The following is a 27,287-nucleotide window of genomic DNA, read 5'->3' as shown; positions in this document are numbered from 1 at the left end:
AAATTAGCTGGGTGTGCTGGCCCGTGCCTGTAATCCCAGGTGGTCTGGAGGCTGAGGCAGGAGAATTGCTTGAACCCAAGAGGCAGAGGTTGCAGTGAGCCAAGATCATGCCACTGTAATCCAGCCTGGGCAACAGAGTAAGACTCCACCTCAAAAAGAAAAAAAAATAGGTCTGACACAAATGTGGGTAAATATGGACAAAAGAGGCTTCTATGAACATTCTTGCACAGTGCAGATACATTCAGTCTTGGGCTGATCCTAAGCAGCACTGTTATCAGATGCTGTTAGCATTCTTTCTGTTTTGGTTCAGAATTTTGCTCCTTTGTTGCTACATATTTCAGTAGGGAGCCCTGGCAGCTGTTGGTTAACAGATGTCTTTGTTAGGGAGCAACAATCACAATCAAAGCTACCATCAAATATACTTTGTGACAGCCTGGGGGATTAAAACAAGGAAAGAGTCAGCATAACTCCATTGCAAATGTCTTTTTCTTAAACTTTATAAAATGGTACAAATTATGCATGTAGCTATTCACTACTCCTGGTACATTAAACTTACTAGCACTTTTTTTTTTTTTTTTTTTTTGAGATGGAGTCTCACTCTGTCTCCCAGGCTGGAGTGCAGTGACACGATCTCGGCTCATGCAGCCTCTACCTCCCGGGTTCAAGCAATTCTCATGCCTCCTGAGTAGCTGGGATTACGGGTGTGTACCACCACACTACCCTAAGTTTTGTGTTTGGTAGGGATGGGGTTTCGCCATGTTGACCAGGCTGGACTTGAACTCCTGACCTCAGGTGATCCACTTACCTCAGCCTCCCAGAGTACTGGAATTATAGGCGTGAGCCACCGCGCCTGGCCATAACTCACACGTAGTGACTAAGCAATGGTAGATAGATAGCCTAGCAATGGTAGCTTTTCATTTTCTAGTAATGCACACATTTTGGCCCTGGCTCCTGATACAAGTTTCTTTTGTGTACTTAGGCTCACTTATGGATACATCGCTTTCAAAAGCCAGGAATTTAGGAAAGGTTCATAACATTTTTATAGAACCTTAAGCTTCTCGAAGGGTAAACTCTAGTAAAATTTCTCTAAAGAATTGGCCAGGCATGATGGCTCAAACCTGTAATCCCAATACTTTGGGAGGCCATGATGGGTGAATCACTTGAGGTCAGTAGTTTGAGATCAGCCTGGCCAACACGGTGAAATCCTGTCTCTACTAAAAACATAATAATTAGCTGGGTGGGTGGCACACATCTGTAGTCCCTACTACAAACTACTACAGCTACTCAGGAGGCTGAGGCAGGAGAATCACTTGAACCTGGGAGGCGGAGGTTGCAGTGAGCCGAGATCACACCATTGCTCTCCAGTCTGGGTGACAGAGTGTGACTCTGTCTCAAAATAAATAAATAAATTAAAGGCTGGGGGTGTGATGGCTCATGCCTGTAATCCCAGCACTTTGGGAGGCCAAGGTGGGTGGATCATGAGTCAGGAGTTAAAGACCAGCCTGGCCAAGAGGTGAAACCCCATCTCTACTAAAGATTCAAAATTAGTGGGGCGTGGTGGTGGGCTCCTGTAATCCCAGCCACTTGGGAGGGTGAGGCAGGGAATTGCTGAAACGCGGGAGGCGGAGGTTGCAGTGAGCCAAGATTGCACCACTGCACTCCAACCTGGGTAAGAGAGTGAGACTGTCTAAATAAATAAATAAATAACACTCTGAAACTCAGCAGCTTTCAACAACAAATATTTACTACATCATGCTGATTCTAAAGGTTAGGAATTTTGGAATGGCTTTGCTGGGTGTTTCTAACTCAGAATCTCCTGCAGGCTGCAGTCAAGATGTTGGAATGGCACTACATTATCTAAGGGCTTGCCTAGGGCTGAAGAATCTGTTTCCAAGATGGTTCACATAGCTCTTCGCAGGGGCCTTAGTTTTTCACTATGTGGGTCTCTCCATAGGCAGTTTGAATGTCCTCACAGCGTGGCAGCTGGCTTTCCCCAGAGCAAGTGACCTAAGAAAGAGCAAGACAGAAAAGCCACAGTATCTTTCATATCCTCATCTTGAATAGAGGTTGTATTCTATTGATCACATAGATCAATCACAGCACAATATTGGAGAAGACTACACAAGGGCATGGAAAGCAGAGGCAGGAATTACTATGATGGGCAGGAATCTTGAAAGAAGTTGGCTGCCACAGTGATTGATTGCTTTTCACCCACCAATTCTACCTCCTTTCACCAAAGAGACTCTAGTTAAGCTTCTGAGAACCAGGCTTACGGAGCCAGTTTGAGATTGGTTTAATGGAGATTTGGTTTATGAATCTTAGGATGATATTGAAGTGGTGGACCAAGAACTGTGTAAATAACTTTAGCTGGAAAAATTAATACTGTACATTTCCCTCCAACCCTGAAGATCCATGGATCTGTTTGGAGATATAGAGGACATTTCTTCTGAGAGTGATGAGGGCAATCAACCACCTATTCCAGGACAGCTGGTTGTAAGTACAATCACCAATATCAACCAATTGCATTATTCAAAGCTAAAAAAAAGCTTCAGAGGCTGATGAGTCTGTGTCTCTCATGTTGAGAGAGGACATGGAGAGCTGAACATCTGATGAATAGGTGACTTTCTTAGCTATATTGAGAATTTCTGGCTATAAGAAGGCACAGAAGGAACTACTCAGAATGAGGTTGATGCCAAACTTTAGGGGCTAGACTGTGAGAAGTCAATATGTAAAAACTTTTGATTTAAAGGTTTTTCTTATTCAAGCCTATGACAAGAAGCATGAGCTATGTTGATATTCTCTGATTCTAGTAGTTGCCTAGTATTGATGGGGTGAATAATTTCACACTTTCGTTGCTAAATATATCATGCAAAATATTTATGTAACAAAATAGATACTTATACTTTTTTCTAGTAATATAGGCTAACAGATCTTGTTTCTCGTGTTTTTTCTGCTTTGTTTTGCTATTTTTTTTTTGAGACAAAGTCCCAAAGATTACAGGCATGAGCCATTGCGCCCATCCTGTTTTGCTTTTTTGTAGGCATGAGTTGAAGTTTTAGGGAGAAGCTTGGCAGACTTGCTGTTTTATCCCTAAAGCGGAGTCTAAATTTACTTCCTGGGCCAGGCATGGTAGCTCATGCCTGTAATCCCAGCACTTTGGGAGGCCGAGGCTGGTGGATCACCTGAGGTCAGGAGTTTGAGACCAGTGTAACCAACATGGTAAAACCTCATCTCTACTAAAAATACAAAAATTAGCCAGGTGTGGTGGCGCAGGCCTGTAATCCCAGCTACTCAGGAGGCTGAGGCGGGAGGATTGTTTAAACCCAGGAGGCGGAGGTTACAGTGAGCTGAGATCATGCCACTGCACTCCAGCCTGGGTGACAGAGCGAGACTCTGTATCAAAAACAAAAAAACAAAAATTTACTTCCCATCAAACCTGCATTTGCCCAATGCAGGACAAGTAAAGCTAGCACATTTCTAAGGCCTCTTCAAGCTCTCACATTCTGATTCCTTTCTTAGGATGAACATGGAATGCCTCAGGACCAGCAGGAGGAAGAGCCAATTTCTGAAACCATAATAGAAACGGAAATTCCCAGTATCAACTCTGATTTAGGAAATGAATTGTATTTTGTTAAACTACCCAAGTTTCTCAGTATAGAACCCAAGTAAGAGGAGTGATTAAAATTTTCAAGATATTGAAAAAAATATTTCAAATAAATATTTATCATGAGTTGAGTAATCATAAAGATGGGAGATTTCTCATAATTTTGAAAAAACAAATGTAGGATGTACTGTGGTAGAAAAATGAATTACTGGTAAGAGAGAATTTTAATGCTAACAATTTTTCTAGCATTTTGGCACTTTCTTATACATAAACAGATCATAATGGATGAAGGCGTTTTTCACTAGTATAAAGCTGAAAAATCAGAAATTAAGAGTGATAAAGTCTGCCAGAGAAATCACAAATATTCTGGCTGGGCATGGTGGCTCATGCCTGTAATTCTAGCCCTTTGGGAGGCCAAGGTGGGCAGATCACTTGAGGTCAGAAGTTCAAAACCAGCCTGGGCAAAATGGTGAAACCCCATCTCTACTAAAAATACAAAAATTAGCTGGGTGTGGTGGTATGCGCCTATAATCTCAGCTACTTGGGAGGCTAAGGTGTGAGACTCTGTTAAATCCAGGAGGTGGAGCTTGCGGTGAGCCAAGATTATGCCACTGCACTCCAGCCTGGGCAACAGAGTGAGACTCTGCCTCAAAACAAAACAAAACAAAAAATCACAAATGTTCAATGCAAAAGCCATTGTGAATCTAGAAGAGACAATTATTTTGTACTGCAAAATAGTGTCAGTGGGTATGATTCACTAAGATACATGCATGCAGGCTCTTGTGCAATTAAACACAACACATTTTCTTAAAAAATATGGGAAGATCGTGTGTTGCCTATACTTTAGAAGACATGTTTCATCAAATATCATTTTGGATTGTTAGTTGCATTTGAATTTTATTTCAGGCAATATGTTTTAGAAACAAATTTCAAGAAAGCTTGGTAATTTGCATACTTCTTTGAATGTTTATATAAAGTTATTTATCTACTGTGATTTTTAAAGGTGACACATTGTAGGGGTGATTAAATATAGTTATTAATCATAGTCCTTACTAAATATGGCTAACATGACATTAAAAACACAATTTTTAGACCTTTTGATCCTCAGTTTTATGAAGATGAATTTGAAGATGAGAAAGTGCTTGACGAAGAAGATAGAATCAGGTTAAAATTAAAGGTACCACCCCATACTTTATTGATTTTTTCTTTTAAGTTTTTTCTTTTTTACAGTAAAACAGGAATGACAACTTGAGACTTGAGCTTGGGAAATCCTCTTATGTTTCTCGTTCAATAGCTCTTTAGACCTAGGAATTAAACATCTTTTCAGAATATTTTTACGGGAGGAGGTATGTGCCCTTTTTTATCCCTGTGGAATTGTCACTTTCTTTTTTGGTTGCAGTTATACCAAGATAAAATTTTTGAAAATTGTTAGCTACCTCCTTCAGTATAAATAACAACATAACAAGTTATATGGAATTGCCTGCACATTTTACAGTGGGTGGATCCTGGCCATTTCCCACAACAGAATGTTTTGACTCCTCATGGATATTCACACTATGCACAAAAGAGATCTTGTCATTAGGTGGTTCCTCTCTAAGAAGGCCTGTGACGGCAAAGCACTACCAACTGCTCTCACAGGCATGTTGTTTTTCCTTAAAGGGGTTTCCTTTAAAACTTTTTTTTTTTCTAAATTTAAAACTTTTGGGGTTTATTTTGAGATGGGCCTCGCTGTTTTGCCCAGGCTAATCTCAAACTCCTGCGCTCAAGTGATCTTCCCACCTCAGCCTCTTGAGTAGCTGGGACTACAGGTGCACACCACCATGCCTGGCTAAGGAATTCCTATGAGTTTCTACAGGGGCTTCAGTGGTAGCACTGGGCAGAGGCAATTTTTGTTGTTGTTCTTACTTTTGTGACTTGGAGTTCTCTACCATATGGGTAGAATAAATTTAGACTCAAAAACAGGGCAAAGCACTGATCTCATGTTTTATTTTATTTTATTTTTATTTATTTATTTATTTCAAAGATGGGGTTTCACCATGATGGCCAGGCTAGTCTTGAACTACTGACCGCAGGTGATCCACCCACCTCAGCCTCCCAAAGTGCTAGGATTACAGGCGTGAGCCACAGTGCCTGGCATCATGTTTTAATTTTTTGATTGTTTATTCTTTTTAAAAAGTTGTAATTTCATGCACAGAGCTTCCCTGTCTCACTAGGCAAATGGGGCAGTCTTTAGCCCTTCTTTCATTGGGTTTGTCTTCAAGTGGCCCCACTATCTTCAAGTGGCAGAGGTCTCATTCTGACTTTCTACCTCATGTGGACCCAAAGCCTCATGCTGTCTCCTTTGGGTCTCTTGGTGTGTCTTGTCTGGTAACACTTCCGGCCTGCATCCTACTTAGCTCCTACTTCCGTTGCTATGAACTGTAGCTCAGAAAAGATTTTAAGAAATTGCCTGGTTAGTTTAACCAACATATCTAGGTATTGGTAGCAGGTATGTTTCAGTTTTGCTGCATCAGCTAGTTTTTGTAAGTGTATTCTATCATTACCTATCAAGTTTTCACACATGATTACAAATCACTTGAAGAAAGAACATTTAGTTAGTTAAACTGGTTTAACTAACCAATGCCTTTGGGTTTTGAACCAGGTAGAAAATACTATAAGATGGAGGATACGCCGGGATGAAGCAGGAAATAAAATTAAAGAAAGCAATGCTCGGATGGTCAAGTGGTCAGATGGAAGGTGAGCACAAAATGCCTGAAGAATACTGACATACCAAGAGGGAGGCCTCGGATGAGTGAGGTTTTTCTTTGTAGAACCTTCTTTTGGGGTCCTTTTCTTTTTTTTTTTTTTAAGACAGAGTCTTGCTCTGTCGGCCATGCTGGAGTGCTGGAGTGCTGGAGTGCAGTGGCGTGATCTCAGCTCACGGCAACCTCCATCTCTCAGGCTCAAGCAATTCTGCCTCAGCCTCCAGACTAGCTGGAATTATAGGTATGTGCCACCACGCCTAATTTTTGTATTTTTAGTAGAGACAGTTCACCATGCTGGCCTGGCTGGTCTTGAACTCCTGAACTCAGGTAATCAGCCCGCCTCAGCCTCCCAAAGTGCTGGGATTATAGGTGTGAGCCACCGTGCCCAGTCTGCGGTCATTTTCACTAAAGGATTTACAAAAGTCTAGGTCTGTGGCATTACCTAGGAAACCTGAGAGAAGTAAATAGGGTGGAGGTCTTATAGCTGTGCTGGTGGGAACTTCAGAAATGAACTCAAGATGTGACAAAAGCGATTGTATCTACCTTACTGATGTGAAAGACTAAAATTAGCTCTCATTGATGAGATATCGAACATGACAAAATGATATTTTGGAAAACTTGTTTCTGCTTTGCTAATGAAGTGACAGAGATTTGTAAAATTACAAAACAATTATATTTTGAGTTAAAGAGAGGATAGATTTTTACTACTTTTTACTTTGGAAGGAGACAGGTTATTTACAGCATCTTTTCTGCTTTTCCTATGAATTCAGTATGCGATAGGATCTAGCAGTTCCACACTATTTTAAGCCAAGCTCACAGGGCAGAATGGAAGCCACAGGACTCATTAAATATCCACCCTAATATTTGAACTGTTTCTCATTTCCAGCATGTCCCTGCATTTAGGCAATGAAGTGTTTGATGTCTACAAAGTCCCACTGCTTGGCAATTACAACCACCTGTTCATAAGAGAAGACACTGGTCTGCAGGGACAAGCCGTCTTTAAATCCAAACTTACCTTTAGGTAACTATTCACACTGACACATGATTACTTGCCATTAAAAAGCAATAAAGTTGAGATAGTACAACTCGCCCCTGGACCATGGTCTGGTTCTTATACACCTTTTTCAAGTTTACTCCAAGCTGCTATTTCTCAGGGAGCCAGTTCATACTACCAGAATTCCCAGGAGAGTGATTACAACCCAGAATGTAGGTATATTAATCCACATTGATCAGTGCACTTGGTAAGAAGCCTGGAGGATTTGTCCTTGCAGCTCTGCTGCTCAGCAGGTCCTTTCCCTGGAGTGAAATTGACCTGGGACGTTGGCCAGGTCTGTTGATGTGTGCCAGCAACAGACCCAACAGGCTGGGCTCTGCCCTCCCCTGAGGCTGCAGCAGCCTGTGGCTAAGCAGTTAGATGCCAGGGCCAGGTAAGCTCACTGTTGTGGCCCCTTCTCCACACCTTCCCTTTGGACACAGTACTGTTGATTAGGAGTAGGCTTTCCTCCAGAGGTGGAGTACTTAAAAGACAAGCGCTCTTTTGGGGGACATGAAAGTTTTCTAAAATCAGATAGGGGTCATGACTGTATAACTTTGTATATAAAAAACTGTTTAATTGAATACCTAAATGAATGGGTGTTATAGTATCTAAATAATATTCAGTAATCTGTTGGTCTTTTTATAGACTATAAATTGGGATAGCTCTGAGGTTATGTAATCTTGAGGAAGGGTCACAATCTCACTAATTGCCAGCTTCCTTATGTATTAAATGGCAATAACAACATCTATTGCACAGGGATGTTATATCAATGAAGTCAAATAACACATGGAACATCATACAGAGACCTGGCACAAGTGGTGAGTGGTGCTCAATCCAGTCTCTTAATCATCTCTCCTAGAATAGCATCCTAAAAGATGCGTGATTCTGAGCTTGCTTTTTTTCACTGTCCCCTGTGCTCGATACTGGGAAATTTGACTGCCTGACACCATCTCATTCCTGATGTCCCATCTCTCTGCAGCCATGCTGTCTTCCAGAGACCCTCCCCTAAGGATCATCCTCCTCCCCTCTGATGTACTTAATTAAAAGCTGCCTTCCTGTAGGAAGGAAGACATTTCTTTCCAGCCCGGGACTTCTGGTCTATGTATTATCCCCTGGGCTGTTACAAGGCCCCTGCTGCTACTGTGACCTGCCTACTTGCTTTGACTTCCAGTTTTTTCCAGATGAAGAGACTCATCTCTAGTTCTGCAACTGTGCCTTCTGGAATCTGCACCTCCCTCTGGGAACTGAGATTTCATATTCCTTCTCTTCTCCTCTGACTGCAGTTGGGGATATTCTTTGTAAAAGCCTTTTACTTTGCCACCTGCCTCCCCTCACTTCCACTGCACCCCACTTCAGCCCAGGCAGCTTTCCCCAGGAGGTAAGGCAGAGGGAGGAGCTTCTTAGGAGGCTGGAGAAAGAAGAACTGTGGTTTTGCTTCCTCTGTGTGCTGAGTGCAAGGTCCTCGTCCCCAGTTGTTTTTGCTAAAGGTATGATTGCCTCCAAATGTTCTTAGTAACCAGTGAAACATTTTTGTCCACTTCCTGGCAGACCTCACTCTACAGACAGTGCTACATACAGAAAGGTGACCCTGCCACTTGCTAAAAGAAGTTCAAAGACACAGAAAATTAGAATCTTACCTATGGTGAGTCGTGATCCTGAAGGCCAACACACAGAAGTGATGAAGGTATGTTTGCTAAGCTTTATCCTGGGACATTCAGAGTAGTAAGACCTGTTTTCCAGAACATTAATTCACCATTTCTTATTGCCACTGCTGTTTTATTTCTTCAAGTTATTAGGGAGCCAGTTTAACTTTCTTAGTGTGTAGTTAATCACAGTAATTATCAATGGCTGTTGGTGAGATTGTACCAAAGAACTCTGAAATCTAGAAAACTGAATATTTAAAAAATGTAACCTTTCACAAACACACATTGTGAATCACAATGTGTGAAATGCCAGGTAGATTTAAAAAATGGAGTCTACCTTGTGGCTCAAGAACTGTCCCCTTGTAAGGCCTCCCCATTCTGTCACTGAAGCTATGGGGAGCTCTGGGTTGAGGGGTCAGGATAGGAATATCTGGGAGCCATGGGAGTTTGGTGGAGCCTGGGCAGGTCAGGTGGTTGTGGCTCAAGGATGAATAGAAACAGCCTCTGCTGCTCCAGGGGGTCAATTTGGGTGAGTCGCTTCTCTCTGGGCTGAGTGGCAGCACAGAACACCAGCACAGCTCTGAGGACAGGACTGTGCCAATGCCAAACAAGCTGGTTAGTGTCATGGCTCCCTTCTGTCCCCCCCCCCCTTTTTTTTCTGAGACAGAGTCTCACTCTGTTGCCCACACTGGAGTGCAGTGGTATGATCTCAGCTTACTGCAACCTCTGCCTCCTCGATTCAAGCGATTCTCCTGCCTCAGCCTCCCAAGTAGCTGGGGACTAGAGGCTCACACCACCACGCCCATCTAATTTTTGTATTTTTTGGTTGAGATGGAGTTTCGCCATATTACTCAGGCTGGTCTTGAACTCCTGACCGCAAGTGATCTGCCTGCCTTGGTCTCCCAGAGTGCTGGGATTACAGGCATGAACCAATGCGCCTGGTCCCTTCTGCCTCTTCACCCATGCATATCCTTCACACCTACAAACCAAAGGATCCACGTGGAGTAACAGAGGTATGATGGGGAAGATGATACTTCGAAGACACATGGGAGAGCTGTTATCCTGGACTAGGCATTATGTCTTTTTTATGGTGAAAACATATACAAGAGGGCACAAAAGTAGTTTCTGTTTTAGGCTGAAGAGGTTATTTGCTTTTTTTTTTTTTTTTTTTTGAGATGGAGTTTCGCTCGTTACCCAGACTGGAGTGCAATGGTGCGATCTCGGCTCACTGCAACCTCTGCCTCCTGGGTTCAAGCAATTCTCCTGCCTAAGCCTCCCAAGTAGCTGGAAGTACAGGCATGCACCACCATGCCCAGCGAATTTTTGTATTTTTAGTAGAGACAGGGTTTCACCATGTTGACCAGGATCATCTCGATCTTTTGACCTCGTGATCCACCCGCCTCAGCCTCCCAAAGTGTTGGGATTATAGGTGTGAGCCACCGTGCCCGGCCATTTGCTTCTTTACAGAAAGAACGCTTGAGGGCTTCCACTCACCAGGAGTCTCAGGAAATCCATCTGCAGGAGAAGCAGAACCAGCAGGGGCCAAGTGTCTCCTACCAGGACCCTGGCAGTGATGATGTGGAAGAGGAAGGCAAGGACACCTTCAGCCTGGCTGCCATTAAAAACTATTACCAAGGTGAACTCCAAGGTGAGTCAGGTGTGACAGTCACAGTTCATCATTTCAGGGTTCATCACAGTTCATCACAGTTCAGGGTGACAGTGCCTGCTTTTGCTCTGGTGAGCTCTTACCCCTTTTCCTACTGTTTACTGAGAACAAAAGTACAAAGGGTTTATGTTTTTCTTAGGGCTACTCTCCCAAAGAAAAGATTAGCTGTGAAAATATGGCATTCTCCAAATAAAATCAATTAAACAATTTATATTGTTGTGGAGGGAAATGTATAAAAGGCAGTTCCCGTTTGTATAATTGAAGACTCAATATTTAAGTTTCATAGTTCTTAAAAATGATGTGAATAGGTATTTAAGTGCTCAAATAACCTCTTTAAGAACAAAACCTCTCAAATCTAGTCATTTTAGCATGTCTGAAAGTTCTACTTACTTTCCCACTGAAACTTTTAAAAAAGTTAACTCCTTCAGGAAAAATGTACAGTGGGAAGTAACAATATTTGGCAGAAGAAACACTGAGGAATAAACCATCTTTGAAGGTTAGTTTCATGTCCAAAATACCTTTGCTTTCAGAGGAACAAGCCAGAATCTATTCCTCAGACAGTGATCAGGGGTCAGAAGATACGACTCAAAGATGAGTGAGAGCAAAGAAACTCAGTAATGAAGTAAGACCAAATGTATTCAATTCTCAGAATTTACCCCGTACTCAGGAGTCAACTGCTGGGAATATTGCTCACAGACCTGGCAGGCAGAAATTAACTGTCTACACACTTGATTGAAATCCAGTGAGATCAGTGCAGCAGTAGGACTAGGGGTTGCCCAAAGGTCTGATACCTGTGCTCTGGTAGGTCTTCAAAGGCTGCATAGAGGGGGAATACTCTGCTGGGTGTTGAAGAATGAGCCGAAGTTTGCAACACACAGGCCAGGTTAGGTACTCTAGGAAGATGGAAAGGCCTGTAAAGAAAGGTGCAGGGGGCTGGGCGCTGTGGCTCACGCCTGTAATCCCAGCACTTTGGGAGGCCAAGGTGGGTGGATCACGAGGTCAAGAGATCGGACCATCCTGGTCAACATGGTGAAACCCTGTCTCTACTAAAAATACAAAAAATTAGCTGGGCATGGTGGCATGTGCCTGTAATCCCAGCTACTCAGGATGCTGAGGCAGGAGAATTGCCTGAACCCAGAAGGCGGAGGTTGTGGTGAGCCGAGATCGCGCCATTGCACTCCAGCCAGGGTAACAAGAGCGAAACTCCGTCTCAAAAAAAAAAAAAGAAAGAAAGAAAGGTGCAGGGCCTGAGATATCAAGTCTTGGCTACAGAACTACAAATTGCTTCATGTGGGCAAAGCAAGGAGTGGTCTACCATATTTACTGTGGGAAACTGGGTGTCTTTAAAATTTTATTTAATTAATTTATTTATTTTGAGATGGAGTCTTGCTTTGTTGCCCAGGCTGGAGTGCAATGGTACGATCTTGGCTCACTGCAACCTCCACCTCCCAGGTTCATGTGATTCTCCTGCCTCAGCATCCTGAGTAGCTGGGATTACAGGCGTGCGCCACCATGCCTAATTTTGGTATTTTTTAGTAGTGACAGGGTTTCACCATGTTGGCCAGGCTGGTCTCGAACTCCTGATCTCAAGTGATCTTTCTGTCTCGGCCTCCCGAAGTACTGGGATTACAGGCATAAGCCACCATGCGGCCTTTTTTTTTTTTAAGACAGGGTCTTGTTCTGTTGCCCAGGCTGGAATGCAGTGGCATGATCATGGATCACTGCAGCCTCGATCTCCTGGATTCAAGAGATCCTCCTGCCAAAGCCGCCTGAGTAGTTGGAATGACAGGCATGCATCATGATGCCTGGCTAATTTTTAAAATGATTTGTAGAGATGAGGTCTCACTATATTGCTTAGCCTGGCCTCAAGCAATCCTTCTACCTTGGCCTCCCTGGTACTGGGATTATAGGCATGAGCTGTGGTGCTTGGCTTAAAACTGGGTATTTTTATTGTTTGAATACAATAGTAGTTGAGGGGCTATCTCATTTGTTATAAAAATATTTTGTTTTCCTTTTATAAGATCAAAGGTGAAAAGAAATTTTAAGTCTCTCTTTTATTTTTATTTTTGAGATAGTCTTGCTATATTGCCCAGCTGGAGTGTAGTGGCACAATCTTGGCTCACTGCAACCTCTGCCTCCCAGTTTCAAGCAATTCTTGTGCCTCAGCCACACGAGTAACTGAAATTTTAGGCATGCACCACCAAGCCCGGCTAATTTTTTTTTGTATCTTTAATAGAGATAGAGTTTCACCATGTTGGCCAGGCTGGTCTCAAACTCCTGGCCTCAAGTGATCTGCCTGCCTCAGCTTCCCAAAGTGTGGGGATTATAGGCGTGACCCACTATGCCTAGTCTTAATTATTAATTATATAAGAGAATCACTATGGTATTGCCCATTGACCATATTAATTCATTCAATGTTTTCTGAACACATGCTCTGTTCTGGAGATACAGACAACAAAAACTCCCATCACAGTGACAACAGTGGTCACTGTGTGTTCATTTATTTTTTTTCCCTCTCTATACAACACACATAGTTGTCCCTTAGTATGCACAGTGGATTGGTTCCAGGACTCAGAATATACCAAAATCCACAAGTGCTCAAGTTGCTTATATAAGATAGTTTAATTCGTATTTGCATATAAACTATGTACATCCCTGCTTTAAATCATTTGTAGGATGGGTGCTTTGGGGGCCCAGCACTTTGGGAGGCTGAGGTGGGCAGATCATTTGAGCCCAGGAGTTTAAGACTCCCATCTCTTAAAAAAAAAAAAATTAAAAATTGTCCCTGCTACTCAGGAAGCTTAGGCAGGAGGATCAATTGAACCCAGGAGGTTGAGGCTGCAGTGAGCCGTAATCGTGCCACTGCACTCCAGCCTGGGTGACAGAGCAAGACCCTGTCTCAAAAAAAAAAAAAAGATATACTCTCTCGATTACTTATAATACAATATAAATGCTGTGTAGGCTGGGCACGGTGGCTTAATTCTGTAATCCCAGCACTTTGGGAGGCCGAGGTGGGTGGATTACCTGAGGTCAAAAATTCAAGACCAGCCTGGCCAACATGGTGAAATCCCATCTCTACTTAAGATATAAAAATTAGCCAGGTGTGGTGGCACACGCCTGTAATCCCAGCTACTCGGGAGGCTGAGGCAGGAGAATTGCCTGAGCCCTGGAGAGGGAGACTGCAGTGAGCTGAGGTCATACCACTGTACTCCAGCCTGGCCAAAAGAGTGAGACTCTGTCTCAAAAAAAAAAAAAAGAAAAGAAAAAGCTATGTAAATAGTTGTTATACTGTCTTATTTAAAAATTTTTCAAAGATTTTTGATCTGTGGCTGGTTTAATCCTTGGATATGGAGGTCCAATTGTACTGAATTTTAGAGAGAAAAGAAGTGAAGTACTGGGGAAGCTGGGGAACATATTTCAAGTAAAACAATAGAAATGTCAGTCAGTATAGTCAGTATAAAATGAAAAGTAAGTATTCACAGGGTGGGGTGGCTCACGCATGTAATTCCAGCACTTTGAGAGGCCTACATGGCCAGATGACCTGAGGTCAAAGTTTGAGACTAGTCTGGCCAAGAAGGTGAAACCCTGTCTTTACTAAAAATACAAAAAATTAGCCGGGCATGGTGGCACAAGCCTGTAATCCCAGCTGTTTGGGAGGCTGAGGAAGAATTGCTAGAACCCAGGAGGCAGAGTTTGCAGTGGGCCAAGATCGCGCCTTGTACTCCAGCCTGCCCAGGGGAAACCTAAGTTCAGTTGGCTGACCTAGACAGTATCTGTGGGGACACATTTGGCTACCAAGGGTGGAGAAACTGAGTTCTAACCTGAAGGGCTGGCTCCTGTCAGCTCAGAACCACTTTAGATAAAACTTCAGGAAACATTTTATATTGAATTGTATGTCTTATCTCATATTTATTCAGGTAAACCTTCCAGAAAGAGGAAAGCAGGGCGTGAAGAGGAAGATCATATAAAGACCTAAAATGTGCACTCATTGTATTCAAGTTTGTTTCAAAACAATGATGAAATGACTTGTTTTAATTGAAGTAAGTTGAGTTGCATAATCCTAGTTGTGAATAAAAAGTTTTCAAAAGCAAGTCCATGACTTTAGAAAATCCATTTTTTCCCACACAGGATTGTTTTGTGAACTGTTTACTGTGGGAGGGGCTTAGGTTTTAGTGCATTCCTGGTGTTAAACTTGACTCAGTTGTGGCCTCCTTTAGGATGTCCTCCCTGGCCTGCCTAGCTGGGTTTGGGGCCTTGTGCTCGGTAGTCCCCTTAGTATGGCATTAATTCCATTTCTCATATAGCATTGTGCTCTTGAAGAGCAGGTACCACAGGGAGAGCTCACTGGATACCTGGTACTTAACCAGTGCTAAGTGGGCCTGACCACTTCTAATCCTTAGGGCAGGTGCTGTTATACCCCTTTTACAGATGTGGAAACTGAGGTTTAAAGAGCTTAAGACCTCTATACAACGCTTTTATTTAAGTAAACAAATAAGCTTTTCGTTTTGTTTTTTTTTTTTGAGATGTAGTCTGGCTCTGCCACCCAGACTGGAGTGCAGTGGCACGTTCTTGGCTCACTGCAACCTCGCCTCCCGGGTTAAAGCAATTCTCCTACCTCAGCCTCCCTCCAAGTACTTGGGACTACAGGCACATGCCACCACACACGGCTAAGTTTTTGTATTTTTAGTAGAGATGAGGTTTCACCATGTTAGCCAGGATGGTCTCGATCTCCTGACCTCATGATCCACCCGCCTTAGCCTCCCAAAGTGCTGGGATTACAGGCATGAGCCACTGCACCTGGCACAAGTAAGTTTTTCTGAGACAGGGATTAGGATATTACATGCACAGTGATCACAATGCTAGGTAAATACTTTAGTGACCTTATGGAGACAGATACCCAAAACATCTATGTGAGATAAACAGGCACATTACATTTAGGGAAAAGAGCCATGGGAAACAAAATACTGGATTTGATTTCTAGTTTTGTAATTGCTGCAGTAGCTGGAACACAATAGAACCTAAAACACTATTTACTGAATGAACAAACAAATGCTGTTATCTTGGGCAGTCTCTTCTCTTGGGTGGGCTTTAGATTTAACCACATAAATCCTTCAATTCAATGTTTATATCTCTACCTCTGACAGCTGAATACTAAGATATATATTTTTAAATGTTTTGTGAACTATAAATGATCAAAGGGGAAAAAATAGCCCATTTCACCATGCTGAAAACCCCAATTTACAATTCTATTTCCTTCCCTTTTATACTTTTACAGCATAATTTCATGCTTGTATATTAAACACATTCATAATTAGCACTGGCTTCTGACAGAATTGAGAGACTCATTCAGAACAATGGAGGGTACTAGCACAACTTAATTGTAACATCAGGTATTCTTTCTAAGGGGCTGGCTTTGAAGATCTGGTGTATCTGCACAGGACAGGAACTAGGGAATTGGGCTGGGATCTCCAAGCCCTCAACCTTTGCAGACCATGCAGGAAAGCTTAACAGTTGAACGAAAAAAATGTCTGGCAATTTTGGACTCACAAATGGTCAAGCCTCCCCTTCTATTTGGTAACTCTAAGAGCAGCGGTGCCACCAGGCTGAGCACTTTTAGTTGGACTGCTTTGGAGGACATAGGGAGGATGCTGTTGTCTCACAGCTAGTCCCTGGCACTCAAGTCGTCTTAGACTCAGGGAGCAGCTCACAACTCAGGCACCTGAGCCTCCCTGCATCAAGGCTTCCTGTACATGAATGTGAAGCTCAACAGTCATTCTCAGAAAGCAGAATGACATTAAAGATTCCAGGTCAATTTCTATATTTCCCTAAGTTAGGAAAACTTTGAAAACTTTATTTAACTTTTTTTTTGAGGCAGCATCTAGCTCTGTTGCCCAAGCTGGAGTACAGTTCAAGTGACTCTTGTGCCTCAGCCTCCTAAGTAGCTGGGATTATAGGCATGCGCAATCAGGCCCAGCTAATTTTTGTATTTTTAGTAGACAGGATTTCACCATGTTGGCCAGGATGGTGAGATTCCTGACCTCGTGATCTGCCCACCTCGGCCTCCCAAAGTGCTGGGATTATTGGTGTCAGCTACAGTGCCTGGCCCTTTATTTAACTTTTATCCTTAAGTTTCCTCAAACCCATTACACATTTCCCTGGTTTTCTTCTTTTTTGAGACAGAGTCTCACTCTGTTGCCCAGGCTCGAGTGCAGTGGCACGATCTTGACTCACTGCAACCTCTGCCTCCCACGCTAAAGTGATTCTCCTGTCTCAGCCTTCTGAATAGCTGGGATTATAGGCAGCTGCCATTGTGGCTAATTTTTGTATTTTGAGTAGAGATGGGGTTTCGCCATGTTGGCCAGGCTGGTCTCGAACTCCTGACCTCAGGTGATCCACCCATCTTAGCCTCCCAAAGTGCTGGGATTACAGGCGTGAGCCTCCGAGACTGTTTTTTTTTTTTTTTTCTTTTCTAGTAGACTTGCTCTGTCTCCCAGGCTGGAGTGCAGTAGTAATCTCAGCTCATTGCAGCCTCTGCCTCCCAGGTTCAAGCGATTCTCATGCCCCAGCCTCCCGAGTAGCTGGGATTACAGGCATACACCACCACACCCAGCTAATTTTTGTAATTTTAGTAGGGAGAGGGTTTTGCCATGTTGGCCAGGCTGGTCTCAAACTCCTGACCTCAGGTGATCCACCCACCTCACCCCCCTAAAATGCTTTGATTTCAGGCGTGAGCCATCAAGCCTGGCCTGGTTTTCTCTTTTGATTGATGGATACAGGTGACTGCTAAGTCTTCGCTTTACTATAAAAGCAAAATCATCTCTAGTCCATTAGAAGGACTAGTTCCCATCAGGTTCAGAGTATACTGTATCACAAGACTCTGCTTTTTTTTTTTTTGAGATGGACTCTCTGTCACCCAAGCTGGAGTGCAGTGGCATGATCTTGGTTCACTGCAGTCTCCACCTCCTGGGTTCAAGCTATTCTCCTGCCTCAGCCTCCTGAGTAGCTGGGACTACAGTTATGCACCACCACAGCTGGTTAGTTTTTGTATTTTCAGTAGAGATAGGGTTTCACCATGTTGGCCAGGCTGGTCTTGAACTCCTGACCTCAAGTGATCCACCTGCCTTGGCCTCCCAAAGTGCTGGGATTATAGGTGTGAACCACCATGCCCAGCTGACCCTGCTCTTTCCTATTTGTCAACTAAATTCAATTTTATATACATGACCTAGTACTGATGATATTAGGTTGAACCTTATGATATGACTATTTTTAAGAGTAAAAGTGGTCAACTATTGTAATTAATTTTACATGGTTCAACATAATATGGGGATATAGTCAGCTCAGATTGTCCCAACAATATACTATAGACTTGGTGGCTTAAATAACAGAAATTTATTGCTCACATTCCTAGAGGCTGGGAAGTCCAAGATCATGGTTTGGCTCCTGGTGAGGATTCCCTTCCTGGCTTGCAGACAGCTGGCATTTTGCTGTATCTTCATATGGGGGAGAGAGTCTCCTGTCTCGTCATACAAAAACACAAATACCATCATAAGGGGCCCAACCTTGTGACCCATCTAGCCTTAATTACTTTCCAAAGGCCCCATCTCCAAATACCATCACATTGGGGGTTAGGGCTTCAACATGTGAATTTAGGGTGGAGGGGGTATGGATACAAACATTCAGTCCGTAACAGGTAGGAATGAGTAACTCAGGGAAATTGATAAACTTGTTCTTGAAGAAGGATGTAAGTAATGAATTTTAGAACTTAGGAACTAAAGGGATTATGTGCTTTTTCAAAAAGTCCAAGTCTACAGAACATTTGCTAAACTTTATTGAAATGATTTATCCCAGTATATATCGGTAAGTTTTAAATGTTTCTAGTACATAGTCTTCAAAAGAAACTTCACTGTGCTGTTATAAATTTGGTTGATAAGATTTTGTATTATTTAAATATTGATGTTAAAATTTATTGCTTTTATATTTATAAAAAAGGCTATTACAATGTTGGATATTTTAACATTAGAAAAAATATAAATACCTGATTTCATGTGACAATGATGTTCAAATTATTGTTACAAAGGTAATTTTTAAGCTTTTAAATGTAACTAAAACCACATAAAATTCATCCAAAAAACTGAAAAGACATTTATTTGAAATACAAATGTTTTTATGCTGTATGTGTATACATGTTTTAAAAAACAATTCTTAAACGGATTGATCTAAAAATTTGAAACCACTGAATCAAAAGCTTATCTTTATGAGTATAGGTGAAATTTAAACTTCTAAAAACTGCTATATATACCCACCAAGAAGCACCAATAATTCATTCTTAAACCTTACTCTCTGAATGTATAGACCATAATATCCGAAAAGCTGTAGGCCAATTACTTGCTTTGCATCAAGTAAAACAAACTGTAGAAAAGAGAGTAAAACCTCATATATGTAGACTCAAAGAGGTGTCTGATTATCTTAAAAATATAATAACTTGTTACAGCTATATTAGCAAAACACTGCTCGAGGTGTTTCTTACTATTTTTTTATTTTGAGATGGAGTCTCACTCTGTCACCCAGGCTAGAATGCAATGGCATGATCTCGGCTCAATGCAACCTCCGTCTGCCGGGTTTGAGCAATTCTCCTGTCTCAGCCTCCTGAGTAGCTGGGATTACAGGTGCGCACCATCATGCCCAGCTAATTTTTTGTATTTGTTGTAGAGATGGTGTTTCGCCATGTTGGCCAGGCTGGTCTCGAGCTCCTGACCTCAAGTAATCCACCCGCCTCAGCCTCCAAAGTGCTGGGATTACAGGTATGAGCCACTGTGCCTGGTCATTATAATCTATTTTTATCTAGCCTCTAGAGCAGGTGTCCTAAGTAAAAAACAAAAACAACAACAACAACAACAACAACAACAAAAACACTTTTTTTTGAGACAGTCTCACTCTGTTACTCAGGCTGGAATGCAATGGCATTATCAAAGCTCACTGCAGCTTCAACCTCCCAGGCTCAAGTGATTCTCCCACTTAAGTCTCCCAAGTAGCTGGCACGACAGGTGCCTGGCTAATTTTTAAATTTTTTGTAAAGATGGGGTCTTGCTGTGTTGCCCAGGTTGGTCTCAAACTCCTGGGCTCAAGTAATCCTCCCTGCTTGGTCTCCCAAAGTGCTAGGACTACAGGTTCTTTTTTTTTTCTGAGACAGGGTTTCACTCCCTCACTGGAGTGCAGTGGCATGATCTCGGCTTAATGAAACCTCAAGCAGTTCTGCTGCCTCAGTCTTCCGAGTAGTTGGGACTACAGGCATGCGCCACTGCGCCCGGCTAATTTTTTTATTTTTTGTAGAGATGGGGTTTTGCCATGTTGCCCAGGTTGGTCCCAAACCCCTGAGCTCAAGTGATCTGTCCGCCTCACCTTCCAAAGTGCTAGGATTACAGGCTTAAGCCACAGTACTTGGCCAAAATTCTTCATATGTTAATGAAGGCTTTCCAAAATACTTTGTTATCGCTTATAACAGTTTACTTAGCCATGTCATTTCTCCTAGAAGTTTCCTAGGAAATCTAGGTTGACCTTTCTGAATGAGCAGTCTACAAGACAGAGTTTAAAATTAATAAAATATGTTTTATTATTAAATTTCTAATTCATTCAATTGTTATAGGGAAGAACTTATAAAATGGTATTACAGTAGAGAAAAATCAATACAGGTTGAGTATCCCTCATCCAAAATGCTGGGACCCTAAGTATTTCAGATTTCAAATTATTTTGGATTTTGGAATTCAGGGCATTGTACAGTTCAGCATCCCTAATCTGAAAATCTAAAATTCAAAAGGCTCCAATAAGCATTTCCTTTGAGCACTATGTTAGCACTCAGAAAGTTTTCAATTAGGGATGCTCAATCTGTAGACATAAGAAAGAATGACCAAATTGAAATATAAGAATAAGGCAAGGTGCAGTGGCTCACACATATAATCCCAGCACTTTGGGAGGCTGAGGCGGGCAGATCAGCCTGGCCAACATGGTAAAACCCCGTCACTACTAAAAAATACCAAAATTAGCCAGGCATGGTGGCAGGTGCCTGTAACCATAGCTACTCGCAAGGCTGAGGAAGGAGAATAACTTGAACCTGGGAGGCAGAAGTTGCAGTGAGCCGAAATCGTGCCACTGCACTTCAGCCTGGGCAACACCGCGAGACTCGGTTACAAAAAAGAATATAAAAACCTTTGCCTCTGAATAGTATTTTCTTAATTTAAAAATAATTAGTGAAGAGTTTCTTTGATTTGCTGGTAAGCAAGTCTTAGGATAAGAAATATCCAGAAACATTAATGATCAGTGAGAGCTGACGAAGAGGATAATTTTACAGATACGTAGACCCCAAGAACTGACAGCCCTTAACTGATAGCAGCAACCTGAGTTGTCACTAGTGCATCCATGTTTGCTTCTCTTGGATGTCATGGGTCAGTCAATATATTCAAAGTGCAGTAGCACTGTAAAATGAGTGAAATTGGATACTACTGGCTATGGACTCCAGAGAAAGTTTGATCCTTTGATCTGCTGGGAGGTTAACAGTGGTTCCTGGTTTTACATGGAAAAAGTGAGGCAGCCTTTGGAACACAGACCCTAAAATGTAAGATTTTTAAAAATTCCATAAATGCTTTCATCTTATTTTAAAGACAGCAAGAGTTAAATATAATGTACAATATGACATGAGTAACATTTTATCAAAACTTTTTTAAAAATAATTTTATTATATCATGGAATCCTCTTTTTAAATGAAAACACATCAGATACTCGGTGAACTGCAAAACAATTTATAGAGTTCTATTTACATGTAACTTCTCCAGAGTGCACCTCTTATAAAAGGCAAGGATGTGGGTTATTTCATTCAAATAACATGAAGTCTCAACTAAATGACCAAGCTAACTCTCCTTGAAGTCTCTAACCATCCACTAATTAATGTAATACAACATTCTTATTTGGTCTTTTAAATGACAGGCAACCTTTGAAAGTGTATTTCAGCTATTCTTGAGACTTCTACTAGGCTTTAGCTACAAGAATATAGCACCAAAATCCATTTTAGTAGTACTAATATTTGTCACTAATATTGAGTTTTTAAAACATACAATATCATGTAGGCATACTGGAAAAATTCAGACAAATATGAATATAACATTTTATAAAACGAGTTATAAAAAGCTTTTTTAAAAATAGCAATTTAAAAATGTAAAGAATATTCTTTTATATAACCAGATAAGCTGGTTAGACTACAAAACCGAAGGTCTCAGAAAACCTTTGGCTTAAAAATTGACTATTGCAAAATCCTAATCTATTTATCATAAAATTTTAGAGCAATTAAGAAATACTGAAAGTTACTAAGAGGTGCCAAATTTTTAAAGATCGAAGTAAACACAATTTTTCTCCCTCAATTTTTGAAAGATTTTCTATATTCAATTGGATGACTGTTCATATTTAATGTTATTTATGAAGAAATCCTTTCTTTCAGTTATACAATGAACTATTATAATGCAAAACTGAAATGGTACAAGCAAAATACTCAACTTCATACTTTGATAAATAATAAATGAAAAAGATATTACCATAAGTATGATACAAAAGTCTAGGTAGAGTCCCATCTACCTATATTAAAAACAAAACAAAACAAAAACTTAAGAGACGAAGGGGGAATTAACTATTTATCAATTGATTGCCTTATGGGACAACGCAAACGAGGATGCCAGACTGAAAGTCTATGTGACCAATTCTTTCTGGTAGCCTGAGATGCCTGCTCCACGCCTGACTCCCAATCTTGTTGGAACTGTGCAGTCTCTATAAAATCAAGTACAATCCAAAAGCTGCATATGAAAAAAAAAAAGAGGGGAGAAGAAAGGAGGGAGGGAGAGAAACAGGGAAATAGAGAAGGTAGGAAGGGAGAGGGATGGAGGAAGGGAAGCAATAAAGCAAGCAAGTAAGCCTTGCTAACTTGGAAAAGTATCAGTGGCCTTTAACTGAAAGGGAATAGTGCAAAGTTAATCTTTGACCCCTATAAAACATTGGATACTCATTTAAAAAACAAAACAAGGCCGGGCGCGGTGGCTCAAGCCTATAATCCCAGCACTTTGGGAGGCCGAGGCGGGTGGATCACGAGGTCAAGATATCGAGACCATCCTGGTCAACATGGTGAAATCCCGTCTCTACTAAAGATACAAAAAATTAGCTGGGCATGGTGGTGCGTGCCTGTAATCCCAGCTACTCGGGAGGCTGAGGCAGGAGAATTGCTTGAACCCAGGAGGTGGAGGTTGCGGTGAGCCGAGATCGCGCCATTGCACTCCAGCCTGGGTAACAAGAGTGAAACTCCGTCTCAAAAAAAAAAACAAAACCAAAGAAACACACCACAGTTCTTATGAGTGAAGCTTAGCCTGTTAAGAAAGCGTATTACCATAGCACACAAGAAGCTGCCTGGTACTTAGGAGGCTGAGGCAGGAGAATTGCTTGAACCCAGGAGGTGGAGGCTGCGGTGAGCCAAGATCGCGCCATTGCACTCCAGCCTGGATAACAAGAGCGAAACTCCGTCTCAAAAAAAAAAAGAAAAAAGAGAAAAAGAGAAACTGTCCAGCCCAAGCCAAAGCAGCAGACATACTGCAATTCAATTTCAAAGATTTTTTGTTTTTTTGAGGAAGAGTCTTGCTCTGTCGCCCAGACTGCAGTGCAGTGGTGCAATCTTGGCCCACTGCAACCTCCATCTCCAGGTTCAAGCGATTCTCCTGCCTCAGCCTCCTGAGTAGCTGGGATTACAGGCGCACACTACCACACCTGGCTAATTTTTTAATTTTTAGTAAAGATGGGGTTTCACCAAGTTGGCCAGGCTGGTCTCGAGCTCCTGACCTTAAATGATCCACCCTGGCTTCCCAAAGTACTGGGATTACAGGAGTGAGCCACCACGCCCAGCCCAAAGTTAAAAAAAAAAATTAATAATGACAAGTCACCCCACTCCCACCCTCAGAAATGAGATTCTTCCCTTCAGAAAAATCTCTGTAAATAATACAGCCAGGCCTGAATTCTGAGGCGAGGGTTACCTCAGACTCCATTCCTCCCTGTTTTCTGCAGCTATAAATGCCTCTGCCACCTCCTGCTCCAGGGGCTGCCCTGAGACAGGACACAAAACAAGTCCAAACCCTCTACCCAGCATCAGCTCTGCAGTCTCAAATCATTTTCCCGACCACAGTACTATATTCAATTGTTCACTTTAATACTTTGACCAAGAAAGACCGCCTTTATTATAGAAATGACTTTTATAAATATAGATAAAAGTATAAGATGAAAGGAAGCATATACTAAAAATCAGATTTATGAAGAACAGCAGTTTTCCTTCTTGGTTGGAAGATTTGTAGAAGTGATTAAATACTATTTATGCAATTCTGCACTGCATATACTTCTTAGGATACTATGTAACACCAAGTAATTTACATACATGTCAGCTTCTAAATGACTTACAGTAACCATCAGTTTAAATGACTGTTTTGCAAGTGCCTCATACTGGAATTCCATCATATTTATTATCTTTGATTTCATTGTTTAACAGCTTTCTTTTTTTCTTACCCTAAATAACTAAGAGTTGGCTGTATGCCTTTTTTTATGGGGAGGAAAAGAGCTTCTGTATTTAGGTGCTTTTTACCATTAGCTTTCACAAAAATTTAATGCCCACATTATTAAAATGAAACACTGGAATGAACTTAGACCTCACTAATGCTTCTAAACAAAGTATGTAACCTGGTAAAGCTGATGACTTTGTTTTAAGAAAACCTAGGTGTTGCTGTGTCACATCAGACGAGTGCAGCAACCTGAAATGCACAGATGACCATCATCTCTCCCTGGAGACCTGCTTTAGCTCCTACACAAATGACCAGATTTTGAGTCAACCATTTATGAATTCTGGCATTTTGTTCTCTTGATAAAGAAAAATCACACTGTTGCCAAGTTCATGTATTTTAAAAAATGGAAAAGTCTCCAGGTCACAGAATGAGGAAAGCTCTTAAGCATTTTATATCTAAATGAAGCAATAGCAATTCTGATACCAGCAATATCCCTGTTGATTTAAAAAAGTTGGTCCTCATAATGTTCAAATTATTTTACACAAATGACTTGTAAAATTTTTTACAATTATATTTTTTTGCCTAAGATTCATCATCAATCATTCAATTAAGCTAAATTAAAATTGATTTTAGCAGAAAGTAAAAATGTTTCAGAATATTAAAAAATCACCTTATTATTGATTTTACAATTTGAAACTAATAACAACTTAAACTAAAAAAAAAAAATGCATGTCATTAAAAAACCTTTTCCAGTCTTTTCCCTTCTACTCAGGAAAATTTTACATCTGATGTCACCAACATGAGCCCTTGGTGATCTTCTGAAGTCTTCCAAAGATTATACCTTGGCAGACTTACTGGTGGTCTCCTTCAACTCGTCTCTTACGCACTATGAGAAAAATAAAAGAAAGTATGTTAGAAATCCCTATTAGTTTTTAAAATGGTAAAAGCAAGTTTCTATATAATCTAGTTATAAGCTTTACAAAATTGAAATGTCCATTTCCAGTTCATATAACCATTAAGTTAAAAAAGACAAAATCTACTTCACATCATTTACCACTGTCATTTACTTGTTGAGAACAGAGGGGTTTCAAAACAAGAACTACATGCCCTAAGGCTCACTGACTCATAGCTATGCTTACACAGCAGCTGTGCTAGAAATCTAAAACAGAATGGTCACCAATAATCTACAAGTCATCTGTTTTTATTTTTAACTTTGTAATTTATTTTACTAATAAAATAGAGGCGAGGTCTCACTATCTTTCCCAGGCTGGTCTCAGACTCTTGGGCTCAAGTGATCTGCCTGCCTCAGCATCTCAAAGTGCTTGGGCTGGGCGCAATGGCTCACACCTGTGTGCCTCACACAAAGGTGTGAGCCATTGCGCCCAGCCCAAGTCATTTTTTATTGAAAAAGTATATACTTAGGTTTAAAAAAACAGCTAATAAATTAGTGTGTTAAATTCTGAAGTGAAATTCAGGCAGCTGGGGTTAGAATATATGAAAGTAACTATTTGCATGCTCTCCTGATTAGACACTACAGTGTATTTCCTTAGGCTGTCAAAGAATATACCAAAAACATTTTTGACATTTTTATAGGTAAGTGATTTGCTACTGCTTTCTGAATTTTCCTTCTCTTGTCTCCTGTAAAGTAAACCAGTCCAAGGTCTGACAAAACAACAAATGCAAAGTAATGAAAATCTCAGACCCTGGTAATACGATGCAGTCACTTCTGGCTACCATAAACTTTGCTGCCTAAGTGGCCAGTCAACTAGCTCAGCTGATGCAGCAAAGAATGGTACATGTATGTATCTGAGACTACCTCTTCCTGGACTGGTGACACCAAACTACTAAGGGGTGCTCTCTGGTAGCAGAACAAGGTCTTCACCTTCAGATCTTGCTACCTGCACTCTCACCTATCAGCCACTAGAGAACATTCATTGAGTGCCACCCATTCAGGGCTCTCAGCATTGTGGCCAGTTCATAGAGAGGACAAAAACCACAGGTTCCAGAGTCAGTGACAAATAGAGTGAATCATGGCTCTGTCACTTCTGTAGTGTGTATTTTGGCCTAAATTGGCTGTTTGACAGAGAAACTAGAAGCCAACAGGTGCACCTGGTGTCCAGATCAAGCCATAGACACTCTGCTCTTATGCTATTCTGACCACTGCCTTTTGTTTGTCGGCCTTTAATAGATAAGACCATATGTTCGGATGAAGTGTATAAAATCTTGTCCAGCCATAAGCTGGGTGTTCACTTGAAAATAAAACAGGAAGGACTAAAGTATCGGGTTCCCATGAACATTTTTATACTTATCTAATAAAGTCTGCCTGACTCTAACTTTATCATTTATTTATTTTTTTGCCAGAACTCGATAAAAATAGGGATTGTTTCATAGATGTGTGTGTCATCCTTGCAAGGGGCCATGCTAATCTTCTCTGTATCATTCCAATTTTAGTGTATGTGCTGTCAAAGCAAGGAACTAATTTAAAGAAGTTCACGTGTTCACTGAAATATTAAGAAAAAAATTAAATGGAGAGGAGCCCTCAAATATCAAATCATCTATATAGATCTTTGAAAAATATAGAAATGTCTGAAAGGCAAACTTCAGATAATTATTTAGGGTAGAAATTTCAAAGAAAATTCTGAATTGCAGCAAGGTTTGGATGTTATTGGCATACCACTTCAGATGCTAAAATAATGCATGTTATAAAAAGATCTATAGGACAGAGTGCAACAAACAAAAAAGGTCTAGAAAATGGAATATGTAGTTAGCCAGTGTAAAGATAGTAATGTGAGACTCAAAGGTAAATAGAATATTGCATGTATACCATAGAACCTCTTTGCTGTCACAGCTGTGACACTTCTTAGCTGAAGAGATGGAGAGTAGGTAGAATTATTTCAATGAATAGCTGAGACTAAGAAAACAATGAGAGAAGGAATGATGTTATCAAAATCAGAACATGATGATCTGATAGAGGCCCATCTACAAGGTGAAAAAGGACTATATTTCCAAGAGATTCTGTGTCA

The 27,287-nt window shown here is 41.2% G+C and overlaps 2 protein-coding genes and 1 non-coding gene across 5 annotated transcripts in view; 1 reads left to right on the top strand and 2 right to left on the bottom strand.

Moving 5' to 3' along the window:
* The window catches only part of LOC103795618 (RNA polymerase-associated protein LEO1-like), a 34,964-nt gene that overhangs the window by 3,139 nt on the left and 4,538 nt on the right, over nt 1-27,287 (top strand). The window contains exons 2-9 of one of the 3 annotated variants that reach the window (XM_035259663.3): nt 2,409-2,493; nt 3,520-3,665; nt 4,697-4,781; nt 6,246-6,340; nt 7,235-7,369; nt 8,933-9,068; nt 10,495-10,675; nt 14,611-14,781. In XM_035259663.3, the coding sequence (XP_035115554.1) occupies nt 2,413-2,493; nt 3,520-3,665; nt 4,697-4,781; nt 6,246-6,340; nt 7,235-7,369; nt 8,933-9,068; nt 10,495-10,675; nt 14,611-14,669 (918 nt within the window). In that variant the 5' untranslated portion in view covers nt 2,409-2,412 and the 3' untranslated portion in view covers nt 14,670-14,781. Of the gene's footprint in view, nt 1-2,408; nt 2,494-3,519; nt 3,666-4,696; nt 4,782-6,245; nt 6,341-7,234; nt 7,370-8,932; nt 9,069-10,494; nt 11,007-14,610; nt 14,782-27,287 lie in introns of those variants that run through there. The other 2 variants (XM_035259664.3, XM_017976863.4) reach the window with 2 other exon arrangements.
* The window catches only part of TMOD3 (tropomodulin 3), a 95,067-nt gene continuing 91,680 nt past the window's right edge, over nt 23,901-27,287 (bottom strand). The window contains exon 10 of the mRNA XM_002753489.7: nt 23,901-25,150. Coding sequence (XP_002753535.1) covers nt 25,116-25,150 — 35 coding nt within the window. The 3' untranslated portion in view covers nt 23,901-25,115. The remainder of the gene's footprint in view (nt 25,151-27,287) is intronic.
* LOC118145261 (U6 spliceosomal RNA) lies at nt 26,634-26,735 on the bottom strand. Its single transcript, XR_004730389.1, has one exon. It is a non-coding gene; the product is annotated as a U6 spliceosomal RNA (small nuclear RNA).

The sequence above is a fragment of the Callithrix jacchus genome, chromosome 8, assembly GCF_049354715.1.
Source record: "Callithrix jacchus isolate 240 chromosome 8, calJac240_pri, whole genome shotgun sequence".
In the NCBI taxonomy this organism is placed as follows: domain Eukaryota; kingdom Metazoa; phylum Chordata; class Mammalia; order Primates; family Cebidae; genus Callithrix; species Callithrix jacchus.
This window is presented reverse-complemented; position numbering and strand designations above follow the sequence as displayed.